Source organism: Pan troglodytes, chromosome 12 (assembly GCF_028858775.2).
Source record: "Pan troglodytes isolate AG18354 chromosome 12, NHGRI_mPanTro3-v2.0_pri, whole genome shotgun sequence".
NCBI lineage: Eukaryota > Metazoa > Chordata > Mammalia > Primates > Hominidae > Pan > Pan troglodytes.
In genome coordinates this window covers 16463147-16487733 of record NC_072410.2, presented here as the reverse complement: position 1 = coordinate 16487733, position 24587 = coordinate 16463147, and the positions used below count along the sequence as shown (strand labels likewise).

At 40.6% G+C, this 24587-nt stretch overlaps 1 protein-coding gene and 1 pseudogene across 11 annotated transcripts in view; one reads left to right on the top strand and one right to left on the bottom strand.

Annotated features, from left to right (window-relative positions):
- Positions 1 to 86: 86 nt before the first annotated feature.
- On the top strand, positions 87 to 9370 carry LOC745271 (plasminogen-like protein A; annotated as a pseudogene).
- Positions 9371 to 9712: 342 nt separating this feature from the next.
- LOC129135439 (RANBP2-like and GRIP domain-containing protein 5/6) overlaps positions 9713 to 24587 on the bottom strand; it is a 78010-nt gene continuing 63135 nt past the window's right edge. For 9 of the 11 annotated variants that reach the window (XM_054678703.1, XM_054678707.2, XM_054678706.2 and 6 more), the window contains one exon: positions 21740 to 23564. In XM_054678703.1, the coding sequence (XP_054534678.1) occupies positions 23530 to 23564 (35 nt within the window). In that variant the 3' untranslated portion in view covers positions 21740 to 23529. Of the gene's footprint in view, positions 9860 to 21739; positions 23565 to 24251; positions 24337 to 24587 lie in introns of those variants that run through there. The other 2 variants (XM_054678704.1, XM_054678705.1) reach the window with 2 other exon arrangements.

The following is a 24587-nucleotide window of genomic DNA, read 5'->3' as shown; positions in this document are numbered from 1 at the left end:
CAAGGTCATGTTTGAACCCTGCTGAGCCAGTGGGGTGGGTCTCTGAGAGAAACATTAACTTAATTTGACTATCTCGTTTGTGGATGCGTTTACTCTCATGTAAGTCAACAACATCCTGGGATTGGGACACACTTTCTGGGCACTGCTGGCCAGTCCCAAAATGGAACATAAGGAAGTGGTTCTTCTACTTCTTTTATTTCTGAAATCAGGTAAGACATAGTTTTTTTAAATTATAATAATTATTTTTTCTCCCACAATGCAGTACAAATACATATGCCATGGCTTTATATGCAATTCATTTAATTTTTGATTCATGAAACTCCCAGTTGAAAATCTTGTATAAGATTGAGGAATTCTTCAAGAAATAAGTTTAGTTTTCCTGTGAAGATTGTCAGGGTGCTGGAATGAATGGGCAGAGAAAATAATGGGTGATTTTTCAAATCTAAATGAGTGCACCCACATAATGGCCAGTCTAATTGAAAAAGAGCCAATGTAGCTAACTATGCAAAGGACGGCTAAGCTCTTCGCCTGCTTCTCAGTTTGACTAATTTATATCATCTCTGTTAACGGTGTCATGCTCCCCTCACTTGCAAGTTAAAACAATGAAATTTCTCTTTGAATATATTCTGTTCTCTCACCAGTTCATGGTGGCGGCAGGGTCAGGGACTCAGCATTTCTCCCTTTGTTATGGCCTGAGGAAGGCTTTCCATCAGTAAACGTTTGCCTCTAATCCCCAGAAAAATCACACGCATCCATTTGCCAGATGCTGTGTGCAGACAGTGATTCAACAAATACTCAGTGCTTGGGTTAGGTCACTACAGTTTTACACATACATACATACCTGTGTGTGAATGTGAGTGTGAGTGTGTGTCCTTTACAAATACTAGCTTATTTAGCTCACGGTATAGGTAGGGTAGCATATTCATCCTCATTTTATAAACAAAGAAATCTAGGCTTAGGAAAATCATGTTATTTGCTCAGTGACCAAATTCTCAAATCTGGGAAATAAAGAAAACTGGATTTAAGCCAGGTTTCCCAGAAGGAATCTAGGGCTCTTCTCACTTGTCAGCTTTGTTTAAGCCTTTGAAATAATATTCTAAACATGTCCTAGTAGTTCTTTTTCTTTTTTTAAAAAAAAAGCTTTATTGAGATATAATTAATGTATAGAATTCACCCATTTAGGCATACAATCCAATGGATTTCAATATATTGAGAGTTGTGCAGCCACCATCAGAATAAATTTTAAAACTATTCATACCCCCAAAAACGCACTCCACTCTCCTTAGCTGTTACCCCCGATCTGCAGCTTCTGGCAACCACTAATCTACTTTCTGTATTTGTATCTTTGCCGTTTTGAACATTTCGTACAAACGGAATCATACGATTTGCTAGTAGTTCTTCATGTAAATAATGTATACCTGAAATTCAATCTATAAATTACCAGATAAAATTTTACAAGTTGCACTTTAGAGTCAAATACATTTGAATTTAGTGGAAGCCATTCAAGGAGCTATCAAACAAAATACAGAGCAGGAGAAAATTAGAGAAATTTTTGTAAGAAATTGATGTATGTTGGGGGGTATGAATATTATATTTCAATGCATGTAAACTATGACATAGATCACTGTGAACTTATTCAGTGGGCTACACCCAAAGGCTAGAACAAACTTCTCTGCCACAGGATTAACATATGTTTTAACCAACCTGGGGGGAACATTCTCTCATAAACTCTTTTGGAAAGCCAGGCTTTCTGTGGATGTATCATCTTTCCAGTGTGCTGCAATGCCCGGGGAGAGGAAAAAGTTTCTTTTACAGCCATGCTTAGTGGGAAGTGGAGAAACATCTTCCATTTCACAAATTAAGTCTTTTACACATGCAAATATGCATACACATTCACAAACCACAGTGAGGAAGAAATTCTCACACCATTAATAAAATACATTTGCATCAGTAGCAATATACATCTGCATTTTGCCTATAATATAAATGTATTTTTCCACTAAAAGATTTGTTTGATGTCTCCTTGCCAGCAAATAAGTCCTGTCAAATCCTATTGCCACATGAGTCCTAGAGATGAATAAGAGAAAAAAAAATGGGGGAAAATTATTTCAAATTAAAAAGAAAAAAGTTTGATTCTGTTTTGGGATATTTCCTAGGGACAGGAGCTGGGGAGGGGATCTCAGCAGCGATGCGCTATGAAGCATAATAACATGACACAGAGAACTTAATTGAAGGGGGAAATAAATGGAAGTTTTCTTTTTTTGAATATCAATTGTAGCCTGCTCTGCTATACTTCAAAAAAACTCTTCAGAAAGTTTAACTGAACTCACCGTAGGACACACTTTGTGGATTTATTGTGTGTTTTGAAGTCACACTGTGAGCTATAGAATTAACCAAAACACAACTCTTCTTGGAAATGAGAGTTCAAGTTGGCAGAAAGTGCGGGGTAAAGACGTGGATATGGGCCTAAAGCATCTATTTCTTTGTGATCTTTTGATACATCTCTCAAGTGCTTTTTAGTGGATTAGGTTTAGAATGCATCAGCCAACTCCTGCTCAATAATCCATTTTTCCAGCCCGGAATGTCTTAAATTGAGGAAGGACAAAGTCCAAGAGGTGGGGAACAGGGGGACTTTGGCCAAGGACTTTGCGTGAATCGATGAGCATGCATCCTCCTCCCTGTCCTGCCCCTTGTGCTCTGTGTACCCTCAGGAGGTCAGGACAGGCCTTTCTGAGAATGAGAATCTGTTCATTTGCCTTCCTACTGGATATTTGTCATCAGCATACAAACCAGTGCGCTCTGCGGTGTGTCATCTTTCAGAACCTCCCCTGACCGCATGTTCCCTGGAGGGCTCGCTGTCTTCAGAGCCAGGCTTGTCTCCTGCTGCCGCCTCCACTGCTCTCCTAGTCACTCTGTAACCCACTCCCTCTGCCTGCGGCCCCCACCACGCCCCTCAAAGTGGTCAAGGTTGTCCTGTTGTCTAATTCCATGGAGCTTGGCTATCTTCATTTTATTAGCCTCTTTTGGCCTCTTACCCCTGTGAAAATCACTAGCATTCTGTGCAAAGGATGGAGCTGACATCTCCAGGCTTGGAATAGACCTACCAAAGCTCAGCCAGATGTCCAGAAGAGCCTCAGGACAAGGGAACACCCTGTAGCCTTGTGGTGGGAGCACAGCTGAGGCCCCCTTGGCCACCCTCTGCCATGACCATGCAGAAAGCAGCTTTCGGACAGATTCGTTGTCTCAGATTTGATCTCAAAGAAAAACCAAGACCAGTATTTCTCCCAGGTTCTGCTTTTTTACAATTTCCTCCGAAATCGAGATACCTGTCAACACCTTGGAAAAACTGATTTCTCCCCAGTTAGTAGTGTTGTGTGACTGTCATCAGCCCAGTACAAAAATGGCCTTCTTTGTTGGGGAGCTTCTTACCCTCCAGTGTTTTGCCCAATTTTTGTCCAAGGTGGCAGCATAATTTAGTTCAGTTCTTGTTTATTTCCACCATCATCTATGCACCAAAATTTATGTGTCTCAAGGAGGGACCATTCAGAGGATGCTTCCCACCAGTTCAAGTGACAGTGTCAGAACCAAAGCGCATATTGTAGGAAATCAAACAATGGCCTCCAAGTTCCATTCCTACCCAGGGATGAACAAATCAACATCAATCTTGGTAACACAACTGCCACTGATGGTGCCTTACTCTTCTCTCATGACATGGCACAATTGATAGCAAACATAAAATTTGTTCTTGTTTAAGGATTTATATCCACTAATATGGTAACATAGTAGTGGTTCCATAGTTCTAACCTGTTTATCAGTCCAGTTAATCTTTTACTATCTTGCAATCTGTTAATGAAACTGTTTTTCTTTGTTTTATAATTTCAACTTTTAGAGTCAGGGGTACATGTGCAGGTTTGTTACATCACTAAATTGCGTGACACTGAGCTTTGGGGTACAAATGATTCCCATCACCCAGGTAGTGAGCTAAATACCTACTAAATAGGTAGTTTTTCAGCCCTTGCCTCGCTCCCTCTCTCCCTTCTCTGGTAGTCCCCAGTGTCTTTAGTTGCCCATCTTTATTTATGTCCACATGCCCAACTGTGTGTTCTTAACTAAACATTTTGATTCATAGCTACCCATTCTACTTCCAGTAAACAGCAAGTTTTATTTGGTTAATGCAAACCAAATAGATTAAAAGGAAGTCATGACAATTAGACATCGGCATTGATTTACTGACCATTTATTCCACTTGGATCTCCCACCTCTAGGTCAAGGAGAGCCTCTGGATGACTATGTGAATACCCAGGGGGCTTCACTGTTCAGTGTCACTAAGAAGCAGCTGGGGGCAGGAAGCAGAGAAGAATGTGCAGCAAAATGTGAGGAGGACAAAGAATTCACCTGCAGGTATTTTCATCGTCGTTGCACCTACCCAGAAATCTGTAATTCAGATGGCAAGTAATTTACTCACAAATTTATTAACGATTTAAGAGGAAAGAGAAATTTATGGAGCCAGAGTTTGGAACTATATTTGCTCATAGTATGTGAAGCCATACTAACAGCTTCTTGTTAAGGTTTACTGGAGTCTTCGTTAGAAAAATACCCTAAAAGGAAGTTAGTTGTTTTTACACCGGACATAAACATTAGCAGTTATTGTTCTGAGCTCCAGTTTTTAACATCATCATCAGTAAATGTTTGTTGAGGATCATATGAATGAAAGTGTCCTAGATAGATCTGAGCCATGACTTATAGCTACAAGATCCAGTGCCTGCCCTTCAGTATTTAAGGTGACTGGATATAATGTTAAAAAAAAAAAAAAAGACAGCCTAAGTGAGGTACAGGCATAATCAATGCATGCTCTACCCAGATCCAGAAGAAAGAACAGCGCCTAAGGTTGAGGCAGCTAGAGAAGGCTCAGGGAGGAGGTGGGAACCCAGCTGGGTTTGGAGTTGAGAGAGCTCTTGAAAAGCACCAGGAAGGCAGGGGAAGATGCGGCCCTGCACTTTCTGAGGGGGACCATTAAGAGATCAAGTTGACTAAAGCAGAGACTTTGTGTAGGTGATGAGCCTGGGAAAGTAGCTATGGATGCCAGACTGAGCACCCATAGCAGGACCACGGGATGGAGATGGGAGGGGTCAGGGGCCAGGGCGGGGTGGAATGTGGAGCAGAGGTTCAGGGGAACTGATCAGAGTTGGGAGGTCATGGAGATGGACTATCTTGGGGAATGGGTTCAAAGCAACCAGAGTTGCTTCTTTCTGACCCAAAAACAAAAATTAAGAAGATGAGTGAAGAAGAAGTAAAGCAGTTGAAACAGAAAGAAAGAGAAAATTATGAGGGAGGGAAGGTAAGGGCAGATAAGATTTACTGCCACGTTGGTGTATTTTGTTCAGTACTTCATCAATGCCATGCCCAAATAACTGAAAGAGGCAGCAATTCTGAGCTCTCTGGTCCCCCAAGATATTCAATGATCTTTAGCATTTCTCACTTATTAATAAACTTTTTTTTTTTTTTTTTTTTTTTTTTTTTTTTTTTTTTTTTTTTTTTTGAGACGGAGTCTCGCTCTGTCGCCCAGGCTGGAGTGCAGTGGCGCGATCTCGGCTCACTGCAAGCTCCGTCTCCCGGGTTCACGCCATTCTCCTGCCTCAGCCTCCCGAGTAGCTGGGACTACAGGCGCCCGCCACCACGCCTGGCTCATTTTTTGTATTTTTTAGTAGAGACGAGGTTTCACCGTGTTAGCCAGGATGGTCTCGATCTCCTGACCTCGTGATCCGCCCGCCTCGGCCTCCCAAAGTGCTGGGATTACAGGCGTGAGCCACCGCGCCCGGCCAACATTTGTTTTCTTTAAATAAAGAAAAATACTTATTGGATTTCCTGCTTCGTTCTGCAGGGCATTCCAATATCACAGTAAAGAGCAACAACGTGTGATAATGGCTGAAAACAGGAAGTCCTGTTTTCATTAGGAAAACAGGAAGTCCTCCATAATCATTAGGACGAGAGATGTAGTGTTATTTGAAAAGAAAGGTGAGTACATTTTCTTCCTCCTCCTCCTACTGTCCTCCCCATCCTCCCACTCTTCTTCTTTCTCTGTTCTATCTTTAATTTATGAGACCACAGGAGGAAGGCGCTATGGTGTTGTAAAATTGAATTCTGAGTTAGGACGGGATTTGATTACTAACTAACCATGTCAGCTTGAGTATATTACGTCACCTCCTAGATTTAATTTTTTTGTTGTTCAAAAAATGAAAGGATTAGATTTACAAAATCACTTCTACCTCGATGACCCTGAAAATAAGATTTTTAAAATATTATTTTATATTTAACAAGGAGATGGGAAGTCTAAGCATTCCTTTTGGTCTTGGCTTCTTATTCTGCAGGGTGACCATGGTCCTTGGGCCCTAACATCTGGACGAAGCCTTGTAAAACAGAAATACTGAGGTGTTTTAATCCTCAGAAACATTTAGATTGGGACACAAATCTTATTTTTTACTCTTAATTTTTTCACATTTTGGGGGACAAGGTCTATATTTTTCTCAGATTTCTGAAATATTGTCTTTTAAAAATGTGTAAAAGTTACAGTTCCTTTTCTATAGTTTATTTTAAAATGTGGGTCAATAGTCCCACTGCTTAGAATAAGGGGCACACAGGATTTCAATAGAAATTGCATGCCTTTTGAGATGTGCAAATGTTTCATTAAGCGTATGAATATTTGAAGAGATGTATGACACTTTGAAAACTGTTTCCTCTACTGTGTTGGTGGCCAGGTGTTAAGACCGTTAATAATAACAATTTAGCTCTCCAAATATCCTGCATCACAGGTGTTAAAGAGGACTGGAAACACCTTAGTTCTTGTATTCTTGAGGATGATTTGCCATATTGTGTCTAGTATCACGGCAAAACTCTAAGTAGCATTTTAAATAGTATTTATTTGGGTTGGAATTATTTCTATGCATTGACTCATCTTCCTGGGTTTCATTAGCTGTACGCATTGTACTTTCTTCCTTACCACTATTTATCTCGAATTCTTGAGATTAAAGTACAGATTAAATCTAAACTTTATCTGGTGAAGTTATTAGTTTTACAAGTAGCAAGCAAACGGTAAACTGAATAGGATCACCTAATTGTACCAGATTTAAAAAAAACAAAAAACAAAAATCCCTGATTCTCCTGATTCTCTCTACAAAATGCTAACATTTAAATATGTCATTTGTAAATTGTTAACCAGAAGGAACATGGGAATGACTGTAGGTTGAGTTTGAAGTCTGAAGTTTGAAGGCTTAGTTTGCTTGTTTTCAAAGTGACAGAAGGGAGCAAAAGGTTATATAAACTCTGGTGGGTACATACAAATGAAAAAGAAGTGAAAAGTCAAAAGTCAGTCATTTTTCGGTCCTTGTTTCTTTGCTGTGGGATATTGACCTGCTGCTAACTTACCTGCCAGGGTTTTGCCAGGAACAGTCAGTGTTAGATCACATTTACTTCTGCCACTTGCCACCAGCCACACTGCCTTCACCGAGTCCAAGACCCTATCACCACTGGTTGGGGCTACTTGTAGCTGTACACCTGATCTCGAAGAAATGTAACTTCCCTGTTTAAAGCCCTTCCTAGTGCCCTTAAAATAAGACCCAAAGACTTCCCAAATGTGCCAGGGCCCGGCATTATTTACATAACCCCCGGCTGCTGTTTGCTTGGCTTGCTAAACTTTTCTACAAAGTTTCTGGCCTTACTTCTGTTCCTTCACCACCCCAAGCACACGCCCTCCTGCCTGGGACCCTCTTCACCTTTGTCCTGCTGTGCCAGCTCCTTCTTATCGCCTAGGTGTCAGCTCAATCATCACCTCCTTTGCAAATCTTCCTTGACCCCTAGACCTCACTTTCACAAAGTACCTTGAGTTTACACTTTGATGAGTGTCTTATGTCTACTGTAATACTATGTCCCAATGAAGATGTACTGGCAATCATAATACGTAGTATTGGGTTAAAAGCATTAGTTTGCTGCAGGTGTGTTAGGAGTACTTTCCCCATGTGATTGATCAGTGAATTTAAAAATGGCTAAAGTGGGTAACCTTAAATGATGGTGCAAATATACCTTAAACGTTGTATATTTTCATTGAAAACACAAGTGTACTTGACACCTTTTGATGTAGAGCAGAGGCTTTTTTTCTTTGAATATGGGGTCACCAGTAGAAGGTCTCTGGTGCATTTCCTGCATAAACTATGCTCTAGTGCAACATCTACAATAATTAACTTTCCTTATTTTTGAAGTGGACCATATCTTGACATTTATTAATCAATCTGCATGTGTAAAACCTTTAGATTTTTATGAATTTCTCCTCAAGCTTTACAGTCAACTATATGAGTGGATTGCCCTCTGTGGATCTGATAGCAATTTTTTAAATGATTCACGTTTCAACTTGTTAAAAACATTTAATTTAGTTAAAAACCAAACAAAAAAGAGCTTTGTTTCTTTTCACATTCATTTCTCAGTTTAGATCATCTTTAATTAAATGTAAATGTAAGAAAGTTGGAAAATGCAAAGAAATGACTCGTTGTAAGCACATAACTCACGTGGGGGGAACAGACATGGGTGGGCACACTAGCAAACACCTGCCAGCTGCATGTGGACCCACGTGGGCACCGGACTGTTTTAAACACAGGAGAGGGCCCATTGTCTAGCTGGTGAGTTGGTTGAGTGGAAGCTGGTTGAGAACTTTTACTGCAAACCATTTACAGTAGACCACAATTTTATAGCCCTGTTTGGCACTTTTTCATATCACTGGGAGCCTGAAGAAATAGAAGTGGGTTGGATCTCTTTCAGCCTCGGAAAAGCCTGCCGTTCCCCCATCTAAAAACCCTTTCCCCATTCTCTTACTCTGTCTCATCATGTATGTAACATGTATCATCATTAAGTGATCTCATTTTATATTGTTTCCTTGAATATTTCCTGTAACCCCCCTGCCTGATTCCACTAGAATGTGAGCTCTATGACGGCCAAGCCTCTGGCTGCACTGTGCTCCGTGTGTCCCCAGCATCCTGGTGGGGCTCGATACACAGAGAGCTCATAAGTAGCATTTGAATACATGAATCAAAGTATGGAATGGCCCAGTTTACTGCAGCCTTTTTGCAGATGCAAAAGATGATCTTTTAGAAAGCAGAAACAGGGGGTCTGGTGCATGAGATCTTTTTCTCAACGTGACTATGCTGTGCAGACCTTCACGTGGTGTCTTGTGAAAGACTTTGACCACTGTGTGGACTTCCCTTCAGTGTATCTTTCAGAGTGCAAGACTGGGAATGGAAAGAACTACAGAGGGACAATGTCCAAAACAAAAAATGGCATCACCTGTCAAAAATGGAGTTCCACTTCTCCCCGCAGACCTAGGTAAGACTTTCCCTTTCATCTTTGTGTTCATCTACTGTAAAGTTGTCCCTCTGTGTCTGTGAGGGATTGGTTCCAGGACCCCTGTGGCTACCAAAATCCATGCTTCTCAAGTCCCTTATGTAAAATGGTGCAGTATTTGCATATAACCTACATACCTTCTCTTGTGCAATCCCTAATATAATGTAAATGCTATGTAATCGTTGTTATGCTGTATTGTTTTTATTTGTATTATGTTTTATTGTCATATTGTTATTTTCTCTCATCTTTTTCAAGTCTTTTCCATCCACAGTTGGTTGAATTTGTGGATGTGGAACCCATGGATACAGAGGGCCAACTGTATTTAGGATAATTTCATCACTTTTAATTCAAACCAGAATATGTGAATAAGCAGACAGAAAGAATCTTTTTGATGTCGATGTTCAACTATTTTTGGCACCATAGTAGAACATGGTTGCTTTCTATTTTTTCTTGTGTATGGAGGTTTCTTGAAGACCTAGAACATAGAAGAATGCCTAGTTAAAAAAAAAAATCAATGAAACTACGAGTTTTAGGCCAAATCTGAGAAAAGACCAAAGATGACTATGTTTGGGACTGAAGTAAACATATCAAGTTAGAACTCTCATCACATGTTTGACTCAAATTGTGGAGCAAAATAGTAAATAAAATATAAAAATGAAAATGAAGATACGTGAAATTCAAATGTCGCAACTTGCCTATTATTTATTTTAGTGCATTTTTTTGTGCTTTTCCCAGTTTGGTGTTAGGTGGCATTAAGTTCTCAGTAATGACACTTATCAAATAGGAACTTAGTGCCTGTTACTCACCTTTATCCATTCCCCCAACACTCAACAAATTGCCTTTGCTATACCCCTATGAGATGAGCAGATCAAATATTCCCCGTGAGTTAATGAAAACTGATTCAACCAAATGGCGAAGTCAGAGACTATCGGGGGCCATGGAGACACTCTGGGCCATTTTTATGAGGTAGTCTAGGCTCATCTTCATGAGGGAACTGAGGTCTTGGGGGGTGGGAGTTACCCCAAATAGGTTCACAGAAGAACCAGAAATAAAACCTGCCTTTCTAGACTGTAAGTCTTGTGATTGTCATCTAAATCGTTGTCTCTATACAGCAACTCATCTCTAGAACTGAAAATAAGTTTAAATCCCTCCTCCATCCCCAATAATTCAAGCTGCATTTCAGAGAAAACTAGGACTTTGGAATTAGACAGATCAACTTTGAATTCTTGATCTGCTTCTTCATAGCTATTTACGCTTAGGCAAGTTTTGTTTTGTTTTGTTTTACATTGCCACTCAGTCTTCTCATCTGTAAAATAGGGATAATAACACCTTCCTCAAATGGTTTTTTTTATTAGGACTAAAAGAGAGAATGTGTAGAAAGATGTTAGTGGAATTCCTGGCACATAGTTCACATGGACAAAATGGTATTAACTATGAAAATTTTTACAGAGAAAAGGGCAACTGACAAAAACAGGTGTTTGGAATGAATTAAGACCATGGCAGCCTTTTGAGGCCTTTATATTTCTCCTGACTGTGCAATAAAAATATTTTGGCTCTCTGTCTAAGACTTGGCTGTCACAGTAGCAATGGTGATATTAGCTACTGTGCCAGAAGCAGCCTATCAATAGAGAAATTGAAAATCTGACCACACAAATGCTGCAGCACCCAGCTGAAATGCATTTGGATGACAATCTCAGATGGGAATCGAGAGCATCTCCTTCTGCCTTGCTAATAGCAAGCTGATTTTTAGAATATAGTCTAAGTGCTTCTCTTCCATCCTCCCCAGATTCTCACCTGCTACACACCCCTCAGAGGGACTGGAGGAATCCAGACAACGATGCGCAGGGGCCCTGGTGCTATACTACTGATCCAGAACAGAGATATGACTACTGCGACATTCCTGAGTGTGAAGGGCAGGAGTGGCTCTAGAAAATGTTTTCATTTCTGCCCTTCACCTGTAAAATAATTTGTTGTAAAGCCCCTTCCCACAGGGATATTATTAATAATTGCGTAACGTGTTCACCTCTCGGAAAGGAGCAAAACTTTGCTCAGATCCCAGAATTAACCTGATTTTTTTTTTTTCTGAGACAGAATTTTGCTCTCATCACCCAGGCTAGAGTGCAATGGTGCGATCTCGGCTCACCACAACCTCCACCTCCGGGTTCAAGCGATTCTCCTACCTCAGCCTCCCAAGTAGCTAGAATTACATGCATGTGCCACCATGCCTGGCTAATTTTACATTTTTGGAGTAGAGACAGGGTTTCTCCATGTTGGTCAGGCTGGTCTTGAACTCTCGACCTCAGGTGAGCCGCTCGCCTCAGCCTCCCAAAGTGCTGGGATTACAGGCGTGAGCCACCATGCCCAGCAGACCTGAATTATTATTATTATTAAAATGTTACATCAACATGTACAAATATAAAACTACATCTAAACAAGTACAAACTTCTTATGCTTAAAACTCTTACACAGTGTTAACCCCAAGACAGATTTGCAATTAAGTAGTTAAAATAAAACAACAAAGTCAATAAAAATCAAATAAACAATATACATTTAATGTGGTAGACTTTGCTGTTTTGCTGAGCTAAGCAAGGAACCAGTTTTTAAATCAGCAATCCATTATTTTAATGGACTGAGCAATTTAATAGTGCACCTCAAAGGTCAATGCTAAAAACTAAAAAAAAAAAATTCCTACTGAAAAAACTGTCCTCGTTTCACATTTCTGGCTACGTTAGTGCAAAAGGGAATAAATAGAGGTGAGATTTGTGTGACAGTGTGGATATGGTACTGTGTGACAACTCAGTTCTCCCATCACTTCCACCTGTTTGAATCATCGGGATCCTTTATTTGTACACGTTATCGGTATTTGCCCTTAAGCACCACCAATGCATCACTTTTATATTAAGTCTGCCCGTTTTCCTTAGTACTCCATAAAATTTAAGTCACATATTACTCTGCCTCACCATGTTACTTCAATAATTCTGAATCAAAGTTTAAGTTTGTGAATAATTTTGCAAAAAAAGAGCCAATCATGCTTCTCAACAACATAAAAAGAGAAGCGCCGTCACTTCAGGTGAATATTGTTCTCCGTGAGGCCATGAGCATAAACAAAAACTCCAGACTAAAACCCTGAGACGGTGCCAGGTCATTCAGCAGTCAGTGGAATGATCAGTATAATTTCAAACAAAGTTTTAAAGATCATTATTGAAATGATGTATTTTGAGCTTCCTGGATCTGTTCCTTTATGTCTACCTTAGTTCATTTGGGCTGCTGTGACAAAAATATCATAAACTGGAGAGTTTATAAACAACAGAAATTTATTTCTCACCGTTCTAGGGGCTGTGATGTCCAAGACCAAGGCACTAGCAGTGTCTGGTGAGGCCCTGCTTCCTCATAGATGACACATTCTGGCTTTGTCCTCACATGGTGTCAGGGGCTAGCTAATTCCCTGGGGCTTCTTTCATAAGTGCACTAATCTCTGTCCTGAGGGTAGAGCCCTCGTAACCTGATTGACTCCCAAAAGCCCCAACTCAGTACTATCACATTGAGGATTAAGTTTCAATATAACTTTTGAGGAGACACAAACATTCAGACCATAGCTTTATCTATCATGAATTTGGGGAAATTTTCAGTCACTGTTGCTTCAAATGTTTCTTCTGTTTCTTTCTCTTTTTTTTTTTTTTTTTTTTTTTGAGACAGAGTCTTGCTCTGTTGCCCAGGCTGGAGTGCAGTGGCACGATCTCAGCTCACTGCAAGCTCCTCCTCCCAGGTTCATGCCATTCTCCTGCCTCAGTCTCCCGAGTAGCTGGGACTACCGGCGCCTGCCACCACGCCCCGCTAATTTTTTGTATTTTTAGTAGAGACAGGGTTTCACCGTGTTAGCCAGGATGGTCTCGATCTCCTGACCTTGCGATCTGCCCGCCTCGGCCTCCCAAATTGCTGGGATTATAGGCGTAAGCCACCACACCTGGCTTCCTTTCTCTTTTTCTTCTCTTTCTGGTATTTCCAAAAAGTCTCCATGTTCCACCTTTTGTAATTGTCTCACAGTTCTTGACTCTTGTTCTGTTTTTTCTTTTTCATTCTTTTTTCTGATTGTTTGTCAGCTTTTGAAGTATCTATTGACATCTCTTTGAGCTCACTGATTCTTTCATTGGCCATATCCATTCTTTTGATGAACCCATCAAAGGCATTCTTCATTTCTGTTATGGTGTTTTTTATTTCTAGTATTTCATTTTTATTTCTTCTTAGTGTTTTTATCTCTTTGCTTACATTACCCATCTGTTCTTGCATGTTATGCCGTTTTTACATTAGAGCCCCTAGCATGTTAATCTTAGTTATTTTAAATTCCTGGTTGGATACTTCCAATATTTCTTTCATATCTGAGTCTGGTTCTGATGCTTGCTCTGTCTCTTCAAACTGTGGGGTTTCTTGTCTTTTAGTATGCTTTGTAATTTTTTGTTTGAGGCTGTATATGATGTACTGGGTGAAAGGAACTGAGTTAAATAAGGCTTTAGTATGAGATTTTGTTTCTCTGGCTAGGAGTTAGGCTTTGTTTACTCTTTGCTATATAGTCATGGATGTCAGAGGCTAAAATTTCCTCTAGTGTCCTTGTGTTGTCTCCCCTGTCTTCTCTGGGGAGCTCCCTAGAGGCTGCTTTGTAAAGTAGCTCTGAGTCTTGCAGTGTCTATCCCTAATCATGGGAAAACATCAAACAAACCCATACAGCGGGACATCTGACAAAGTACCAAGTGTCAAGGATCATGGCTTGAATCCTGAAACAGAGGAAGGACACTGAAGGAAAGACTGGGAAAACCTGACTGAGGTCTGGAGTTTAGTTAGTGATACTATACCAAGACGAATTTCTTAGTTTTGATAATTTGTTAACAGTTATGTTAACATTGGGGGTAGCTGTGCAAGGGGTGTGAGAATGCTGTTATATCTTTAACCTTGGCCCATGGTTAAGGTGTTTCCAGTGTAAGGTCACTGTTATTCCTTGTAGTTAACATATATTTGGCACCACAGGATTCATTCTGGAATTCTCCTTGGCTTATTTATAACTTTTTTTCTTTTTCTAGTAGTGAGAAACCTGGCTTTCATGCAGAGTTTACAAACGCCAATTTAAACTTTTGTTTTGTCATATGCAATGATTTTATTACCTGTCTTTATTTCAGAGCTTATGAATTTTTAATTATTCTAAGGGCTAACATAGAACTTTTTCATGTTTTCTACTCTTCAAGAGTAGGTAAGACTTTAGTTTATAATACATTACAAGAGGAATCCTGTGGTTCTCTAAGAGCTAATTTGTCTTGGCAGAAGGCCTTAGCGAGCTGTGAGTGGTGGCTCACGCCTGGAATCCCAGCACTTTGATCTGAGACGGGTGGATCACCTGAGGCCAGAAGTTTGAGACCAGTTTTGCCAACATGGCGAAACCCCATCTCTGCTAAAAATACAAAAAATTAGCCAGGCATCATGCCATGCACCTGTAGTCCCAGCTACTTGGGAGGCTGAGGCAGGAGAATCGCTTGAACCTCGGAAGTGGAGGTTGCAGTGAGCCGAGATCGTGCCACTGCACTCCAGCCTGGGAAACAGCGAGACTGTCTCAAAACAAACAAAAAACCCAAAAAACAAAAAAATTAGACAGGCGTGGTGGCATGCACCTACAGTCCCAGCTACTCAGGAGGCTGAGGCAGGAGAATCGCTTGAACCCAGGAGTTGGAGGTTGCACTGAGCAGAGATCATGCCGCTGCACTCTAGCCTGGGTGACACAGTGAGTATCCATCTCAAAACAACAACAACAACAAAAACAAATTAAAAAACCCAACAACAACAAAACCAGCAAACAAAAAAACTAAACAGGCTTTAGGGAAAGAGCAATCTAATTATCTGATTATATGACTGGCACTAAGATGGGAATGACTCTGGCCTAATTTCTTCAATTTACATTTTAAAATAGGAGCTTAGTTAGCCCCCAAATAATATTTAATTGATGTATTAGGGTTGGGGAGTGAATATTTTTCAAAGCAGAAGATATTTCTCAATTCTTGCTTACTTTTAGAGGTTGAAGTTCAAGGAAGTCCCTGCCTTGGCACTGTATCCCAGGGAGGTATTTGGAGTTAATTTCAGGGCTTAGCAGTGACTCTTTAGAAAAGCAGTATACGATTGAAATGTAATGTGTTACAAATGAGATCACTACAAGTAATTTAAAAATGTGCTAGTAGTGTTTCTTTTTCTGAGACGGAGTCTCGCTCTGAAGCCCAGGCTGGAGTGCAGTGGCACGATCTCGGCTCACTGCAAGCTCCGCCTCCCAGGTTCACGCCATTCTCCTGCCTCAGCCTCCCTAGTAGCTGGGACTACAGGCTCCTGCCACCATGCCTGGCTAATTTTTTGTGTTTTTAGTAGAGACGGGGTTTCACCGTGTTAGCCAGGATGGTCTCGGTCTCCTGACCTCGTGATCCTCCCACCTCAGCCTCCCAAAGTGCTGGGATTACAGGAGTGAGCCACCACACCCAGCCTCTAGTAGTACTTTTATCAAAAGTAAATAGAAACATGAAATTAATTTTCACAATATATTTTATTTAAACTAATATGTTCACAATGTTAAAATTTCAACATGTAATCACTATAAAAACTACTAGTGAGATATTTCACATTACTTTTTTCATGTAAGCCTTTGAAATCTGGTGTGTATTTTATATTTACTGTACATCCTGATTTGGAATAACCACATTTCAATCTTTCAATAGCCACATGTGGCTAGTGGCTACTGTGTTAGAGCAGTTCTAGAACAAAGGAGTCCCTTTCAAACTATTTTGAAGTCATCATCTGTAAGGCAATATGAAAGCTGATCTGAATGATTTCTCCTTTTCCAGGAAAGGAAACAAAAATGAAATCATGTTAGGGCTGCATATTTTATGGATCCCAGGAGAAATACACATAGTCTGAAAGAATGATCTCAGTCAGAAACTCAGAATGAATCATATGAATTAAACATTGGACAATGTCCAATGCTCAGCATGTGTTTTTGGTTTATACTAAGAGCATATTATGCCACCAAATACAGATATTTACTATTATACTTCGTGTAGGAGGTATACTGAGACATTGTTCTAGAGTACCACAGTTCCATATTTTGTGAAAAGTTATATTGCACTTTTTTTTTTTTTTTGAGAGTGTGCCCAGGCTGGAGTGCAATGGCATGATCTCAGCTCACTCCAGCCTCCGCCCCCCCAGGTTCAAGGGATTCTCCTGCCTCAGCCTCCCTAGTAGCTGGGATTACAGGTGCGCACCACCACGTCTGGCTAATTGTTGTATTTTTAGTAGAGATGGGGTTTCGTCATGTTGGCCAGGCTGGTCTCGAACTCCTGATCTCAGGTGATCCACCCGCCTCAGCCTCCCAAAGTGTTAGGATTACAGGCGTGATCCACCACGCCCAGCCTTATATTTCACTCTTTGGGAATTGCATCTTACTGTAATCTTAAACTACACTAAAATAAATAATGTAAACCTTTTGTCAAATTGCTCAGAGTAGGTTTCTACTTTGGTTATAAGGAATAAAATTCATGCTTTTGTGTACACACTAGACATCTAAAGCAACCAACCATAGTTAACAAGCAGTGCTCTTACCACAAGGTAACTCTTTCTAGAATCTGGCACACCATTTAATATCAGTATGAGCATATGGTGGGTTTAATAATTGTTTTCCATGTTTATAAGTTTTCTTTAGTTTTATAAGCAGTTAAAAAGAATCCCTTTCACTGAAATACAATCTGTGGTGGGACTTCTAGCTTTTCTCGATCTTACGCTGCTAGATTTATGTCACTGCCATAGCTATGCAATGGGTGATATTTACACTATGCTCAAACAAAACAACCAGAAAAACACATCACTGAATAATACAGATATTCTGAAGTCAAGCAAGCCAACTTTCATTAACAGATCAATTTCCTTAGAAAAGTTGATGAAACTAAAGACTGAAGTTCAAAGAAAAAGCCCTCTCAAGGAGGTATGTTATGGGGTAAGAAAAAGAGCAAGAAACTTGAAAGTAGGGAAGAGAAAAAAGAAAAGGAGCAAGAGGGAATAGCCAGCTCTCAAAAGTCTCCAATAGGAAAGCAAAATCTGTATCTAGCCAGTACCAACATGTGAAGAAAGAGTGAGCATAGCAAAATTGAGAAAGGTTGCTTGAAAACCAAACAAAAAACTAAATACCTGTAATCCTAGCACTTTGGGAGGGTGAGGTGGGTGGATTGCCTGCACTCAGGAGTTCAAGACCAGCCTGGGCAACATGGTGAAACCTTGTCTCTACTAAAATCCAAAAAAAAAAAAAAAAAAAAAAGTAGCCAGGCATGGGCTGGGCGCGGTGGCTCACGCCTGTAATCCCAGCACTTTGGGAGGCCAAGGTGGGCAGATCACGAGGTCAGGAGATCAAGACCATCCTGGCTAACACAGTGAAACTCCATCTCTACTAAAAATACAAAAAATTAGCTGGGCGTGGTGGCGCGTGCCTGTAGTCCCAGCTACTCGGGAGGCTGAGGCAGGGGAATCACTTGAACCCAGGAGGTGGAGGTTGCAGTGAGCTGAGACCATGCCACTGTACTCCAGCCTGGCGACAGAGCGACACTCGTCTCAAAAAAAAAAAAAAACAAAAACAAAACAAAAAAAAAAACTTTTGGCCAGATGTGGTGGCTCACACCTGAAATCTCAGCACTTTGGGAGGCCAAGGTGGGTGGATCACTTGAGTCCAGGAGTTCAAGATCAGCCTAGGTAACATGGCAAAACCTCGTCTCTACCAAAAACAAACAAAAATCAACCGGATGTGGTGGTGCACACCTGTAGTCCCAGCTACTTGGGAGGCTGAGGCAGGAGAATCACCTGAGACCGGGAGGCAGAGATTGCAGAGAACTGAGACTATGCCAAGGCACTCCAGCCTGGGCGACAGAGCAAGACTCTCTCTCTCTCTCAAAAAAGAAAAAACAAAAAGCCTCCTTTAAAAAATGCAGTTTGATGCTATAAATTTATCAGTTAATAGTTTTTGGGGCAAAAAATGTTTTCTGACACTTCAATAAGAGCTATAGACGAAGTCCAGCATTAGTCATGACTCTGGACTAAGTCTGGAAATCTGGAATCTCTTCCCAGCTCTGGGAGGTACAAAGTTTTAAAAAATAAGGTCAAAATGCTGGAAAACATTCCATTTATTTCCTTATTAACACAATTGTTCACTCATAAACGACAGTAACACTTGGTGCTATGGGTCATGGACTGAGGTCGGAACAAGGAACAGAAGAAAATGAGATAAATTGGTAAATCTTTTTGTAGGCTGAGAAGGGAGAGAATGCTGGCATGCCTACTCTGTGCTGTTTTTGTTTTGTTTGTTTTTGAGATGGGGTATTGTTCTGTCACCCAGGCTGGAGTGCAGTGGCGCAATCTCGGCTCACTGCAAGCTCCGCCTCCTGGGTTCACGCCATTCTTCTGCTCTTCTGCCTCAGCCTCCCAAGTAGCTGGGACTACAGGCACCCGCCACCATGCCTGGCTGATTTTTTGTATTTTTAGTAGAGACGGGGTTTCACCGTGTTAGCCAGGATGGTCCCGATCTCCTGACCTTGTGATACGCCCACCTTGGCCTCCCAAAGTGCTGGGATTACAGGTGTGAGCCACTGCATCCAGCCCTCTGTGCTGGGTTTTATGTCATCCAATAACTCACAACTATGTAATTTATTTCCTTTTTACAGATAAAGAAATGGGGGCTCCGAGCAGTCAAGAACATGCCCCAAGTTGTTCGTCAGTGAGGCGGAAATTGTGGTGTCCTTGTGTAAGTTCACAGTTTATACTTTACCATTATACTGTGCTCCAAATTATCTGATATTTACTTTCAAAGCATGTGTAGGAAGTTTACTATGATGATGCAGAGACATTGTACAGAATCCAGTCCCTTGACTCTCAGGTTCCCAGAACACTCACTTCACGATTTTATTGACCTCTTATGTCAACTTAAACCTGGCACTCTCTTGGCTGGCTTTCTCTGCTCTTTCTGGGCACTCCAAAGCTTCTGTACTTACATGCTACAATTCCAGTCACAGGAAGATGCTGAGTTCTTTAGTCCCAGATCCATATTCCTGAGAAAACCTAATTGCCTAGGCTCAGGTCATAACTCTGTATCTATTTCAGTTGATTATGGCTGGGCCTACTGCCCCTCTGTATGGTGGTGGGGCAGAAGTTCCCAGAGAGAGGCAGGGGTGACAGAGACTGTTGTCTCAAATGCTAGGCAGACATCTGGAGTGGTAACCACTACATCTGTTCACAGTGAGCACATCCTTGCAGAGAAACTGGGTTAATCATCTCTATTATTGAAACTCAGAGGTATAGTGTTTCTTCATAGGAATTTTCTTTCCTTATTTGAGATGGGGGTCTCACTTTGTTGCCCAGGCTGGAGTGCAGTGGTGTGTGATCTTGGCTCACTGCAGCCTCCCCTCCCGAGTTCAAGCGATTCTCCTACCTCAGCCTGCTGAGTAGCTGGGACTACAGGCATGGGCCAACATGCCTGGCTAATTTTTGTATTTTTCGTAGAGACAAGTTTTCACCATATTGGCCAGGCTGGTCTTGGACTCCTGACCTCAGGTGATCTGCCCACCCTGGCCTCCCTAAGTGCCAGGATGACAGGTGTGAGCCATCACACCCAGCCTATTTATAGGAATTTTCTATAGGTATATAAGTAATAATTTGAAGGTCACAACTAGATGCCTTTTCGTGTAACCGTATCTTGAATGGAACAAATATTTTCTTTCTACATAATTATACATAAATAACCCAATGCTTTTTAATACCCATGAAAAACCATTAGCTCAAAGACACTTGCAAAATTGTATCAGGTTGTTTTCCTTGGTGTGTATTAAGTTTGAAGCAAAGGGGATTTTCACTTACCAAGACAAAGTAGAAGTCTTCCACCAAGTTGAAATCATCACATTGCAATTTAATCATATGATACAACCAATTTTTTGATGTGTTATGCCATTCGCCAAATACCAAAAAATTTTTAGGGGAAACTTTACATCCTCAATACTATACACTTCCAGCTACATCACCACCTAACAGGGACTTTAAAAAGAATACAAAGTACGGTATGCCTTCTCAGTGCCTTGTTAGTAATTCAGTTACAGTTCTGCCAAACTTTCTTTAAAGGAATACAATTCTCAATCTTACACTGTTCAGAGCACAAGCATAGCTTATTGTATACAAGAGATGTGCATCAGTTCCCACTCCTCAGGGACTGTATGAATTCGGCTTTATTTTTATTTATTTTTTTGACGGAGTCTCACTCTGTCACCAGGCTGGAGTGCAGTAGTGTGATCTTGGCTCACTGGACTCTGCCACCCGGGTTCAAGTGATTCTCCTGCCTCAGCCTCCCAAGTAGCTAGGACTACAGGTGCACGCCACCATGCCCAGCTGATTTTTTGTGTGTTTTTAGTAGAGACGGGGTTTCACCATGTTGGCCAGGATGGTCTTGATCTCTTGACCTCATGATCTACCCGCTTTGGCCTCCCAAGGTGCTGGGATTACAGGCATGAGCAACTGTGCTGGGCCAAATTTGGTTCTTAGAAATCAAGGAGTAATGTGTGCACCAGGCCCAGGGCTGAAGAGCTGCTTCTCACTAGATGCCTCTCTTGGTCTGGCTGCTGTGTCCAGTCCTATCCAGGGTTAGCTCTGTTCCTCCTCCTTGTGGCATCTGTGTTTCTCTTTCTGCTCTGCCTCTCCCCATCTCCTAGTCCAAACATCCAAAGAAACCAATTACCTCCAGGAGATCGAGACCATCCTGGCTAACACGGTGAAACCCCGTCTCTACTAAAAATACAAAAAATTAGCCGGGCATGGTGGCGGGCGCCTGTAGTCCCAGCTACTTAGGAGGCTGAGGCAGGAGAATGGCGTGAACCTGGGAGGCAGAGCTTGCAGTGAGCTGAGATCGCGCCATTGCACTCACGCCTGGGCGACAGAGCAAGATTCTGTCTCACAAAAAAAAAAAAAAAAAAAAAAAATTAATGACCTCTGCCCCTAACTGAACAAAGCCCTTCATCTAAGGCCACCCTTTGGTTGGCAGCCTTAGCCAGACATCTGCTTCTGGTCAAATCAATGTCTTGTCCACAGGGAGGCCCAGCGCTGTTTCTGGTTTTAGCTGGATGCAGGGTGTCAGACATGGCAGGTACTACGGTCTACCTGGCGGGTATCAAAGAGTTGGTCGATGTTCTCTCAACAACCTAATAGGGACCAATCGTGTAAGGCCAGTAGTAAAGGAGTTTGAAGTTCCCTTTCAGAAACCAATTAACAACCCCAAAGAGACAGTGGGTAACATAAAAGAGCAGCCATAAAAATATACAGTTAAACATATTTAATAGAAATATTAAAATAATCACTACACTTCCTCTCATTGCAGAAACAATGAAATATGCCTTTTGTAATCAAAGTAATTTATCAATCATGCAAAAAAGTATTTTGTTATGACATTCGTAAGTGGAGACTATATTTCAAAACAAGTTTATACAGACTTCAAAAGGTCTCAAGTCAAAGAGAAAGTGAAATATATTTAAATATTATTAGTTACATCGTATGCAGCTGGCATACTCATATTCACAGTTTATAAAGTAAAAAAACTAAACTCTTCATGTCAGCTCTGAAATAGATGCATTTTCATTCATACATTCGCTAGTTAGGTCTGTTCTTCTAAGGAGGAAAGACGAGATATAGGAGATATTTTTTAAAGAACAAACTCAACATATCAGCAGCAAATTTCAGTTAAACTAAATTGGAAACCAATGTTCTGTGTAACCAAAGTGCAAAGTCAGTTCCCCAGCTCAGAAAGAAAATTAAGAGTATAAACTGAAGGCTTAAGAGAACTTCAGAGAGCATACTGTGTGATTAATACATAAATATTAAAAATTATCCCATTTTTGATTTAAGAACAACACAGTTTGGATCTAGTCATTAAAACATATGCAGAGGTGTCAAAGGCAAGTAACACTACCACCTAAGGTTATTCGGAGGAACTGTGAAGATGTAGCACGGACCTCTAAGGTGTCTAAAATCCCTTCTGATGGAAAGCTTATGGAACACTATCTGCCAAAAACACTGAAAGCACCAGTTTTATATTTAGATCCAATGCTGAGTGATATAGTCACTGTTGGGATAGGTTTTTATTTGGGAAAATGGAGAGGATCCTCAAAACAGATTCATGGCTTGCATGCAGTGACACCCTATCAAGAGCCTGGAAAGACACCATGAAATCACCTCAACTCAACTGGTGGGCCCACCTATTCATAGTCAGTGTTACACTAGCCAGCTCTAGGGCTCTGACAACATAATGAGTTTTGAGATAGTATACTTTAAAGAAAAAGAGTTTATTTTAAAGCAAATAACTAAACTGTATTTTAACTTAGCATAATTCACTGCAGCATATTTACTTCATAGCCCCTTAACATGTCACTTTTACCAACAAAGCTTTTTCCTTCATATTCTAATCACAAAAGTTTCTCAACAATTTATAACAATCTGTAACTCTGACCTTGCAATAAATAGTCATAAAACGTTATTTTTATTACTATTATTATTTTTAGAGACAAGGTCTCGCTCTGTTCCCCGAGCTGGAGTGCAGTGGTACAATCACAGCTCACTAGCCTCAAGCGATTCTCCAGCCTCAGCCTCCCAAAGTAGTGGGATTTCAGGCATGAATCACCACACCTGGCCTTGAAACATTATTTTTAAAGCCTAAATTCCAGTTGGTATGGTACCAAAATTTAGTTTAACTTCAAAATGCACAGTACTGCCGAGAAATGGGCGGGTCCTGAGGTTCCAGAGAAGTGGGGAGTGAATTCATTCCTGGTGGTTTTATTCTGGCAGCATGCATGGGAGATCACATGAGTTAGAGGGCTGTGGCCTGGTATCAACACTTCAAGCTGTTGTACTTTTACTTCAAGTTGAAACTTTTAAAATACATCTGTCATACAGATGTACAAATATATGTAAATGCAAACATATATACACACTTTTTGACAAAAGAATGATGGTAACACACACGAACCATTTTTGTAAACAGATTCTATTTGGTTAATAACAGTATTCCTTCCATCAACCTATCGGAAGTCCAAACCAACTACGAAGATAGGATGCTCATCCAGAAAAACGGGAAGCATTTTCTTCCTCATCTTTGGAAAGTAAAACAAAGAAAAAAAAAAAAGAAAAAAGAGAGTATTAAAATTTCTCAATGTAAAATCTATATTTTAGAACCACTCTACAATATAAGCAAATAATGTCTTTTTTACTGATCACATGCCTTTTTTGGTGGGGGGGAGGGGGGTTCTTTTTTTTCTTTTTTTTTTTGAGATAGGGTCTTGCTCTGTCACCCAGGCTTGAGTGCAGTGGCGTGATGAGACTTCAATGCAGCCTTGATCTCCCAGGCTCAAGTGATTCTCCCACCTCAGCCTCCCAAGCAACTGGGACCACAAGGTGTGTACCACCATGCCTGGGTAATTTTTTGTTTTTTTGTAGAGATGCAGGTCTCACTGTTTTCCAGGCTGGTCTCAAATTCCTGGGCTCAAGTGATCCTCCCACTTCAGCCTCACAGTGTTGGGATTGCAGTCACGAGCCACTGTACCCAACCATATGTCATTCTTTAAACACATTGCTTACTAAATTTCTCTTTTTAAAGGATATACTGAATTTCCGGTTGAGCCAACTTAACAGCTAATTTTCTATTTTAGCTTTAAAACATTGATAAGCAACATGAAGCAATCTAGAACTTAACCTTTAAATGGCTTTATTAAAGCAATCCAGCTATGAAAATTATGCAGAAATGATTATCTACAATCTTACCAGCACATAAGAAATTCTTCCTCTATTCTGAAATACCATCTTCTCACAATATACTTTGATGTTATGAATCAATGTCTGTTCTTGAACATTATTTATTGTCTTTCTCTATTAAACAATTCCAAAATAAAATTTCCAGCACAACTAAATATTGTTGACGATAAGAGGATTTAAAAAAAATTCTTTTAAAACAGAAGCTTATATACAACTTAGAATCTAAAACCAATAGATTTATGGTAAACCTTAAAACTGAACCCAAACAAACAAAAACCGAAGTTTTAATCATTTAAAAATCATGTTTATTGAGGTACAACTTACTTATAGTAAAACCTGCCCTTTTCAGCATATAGCACTGAGTC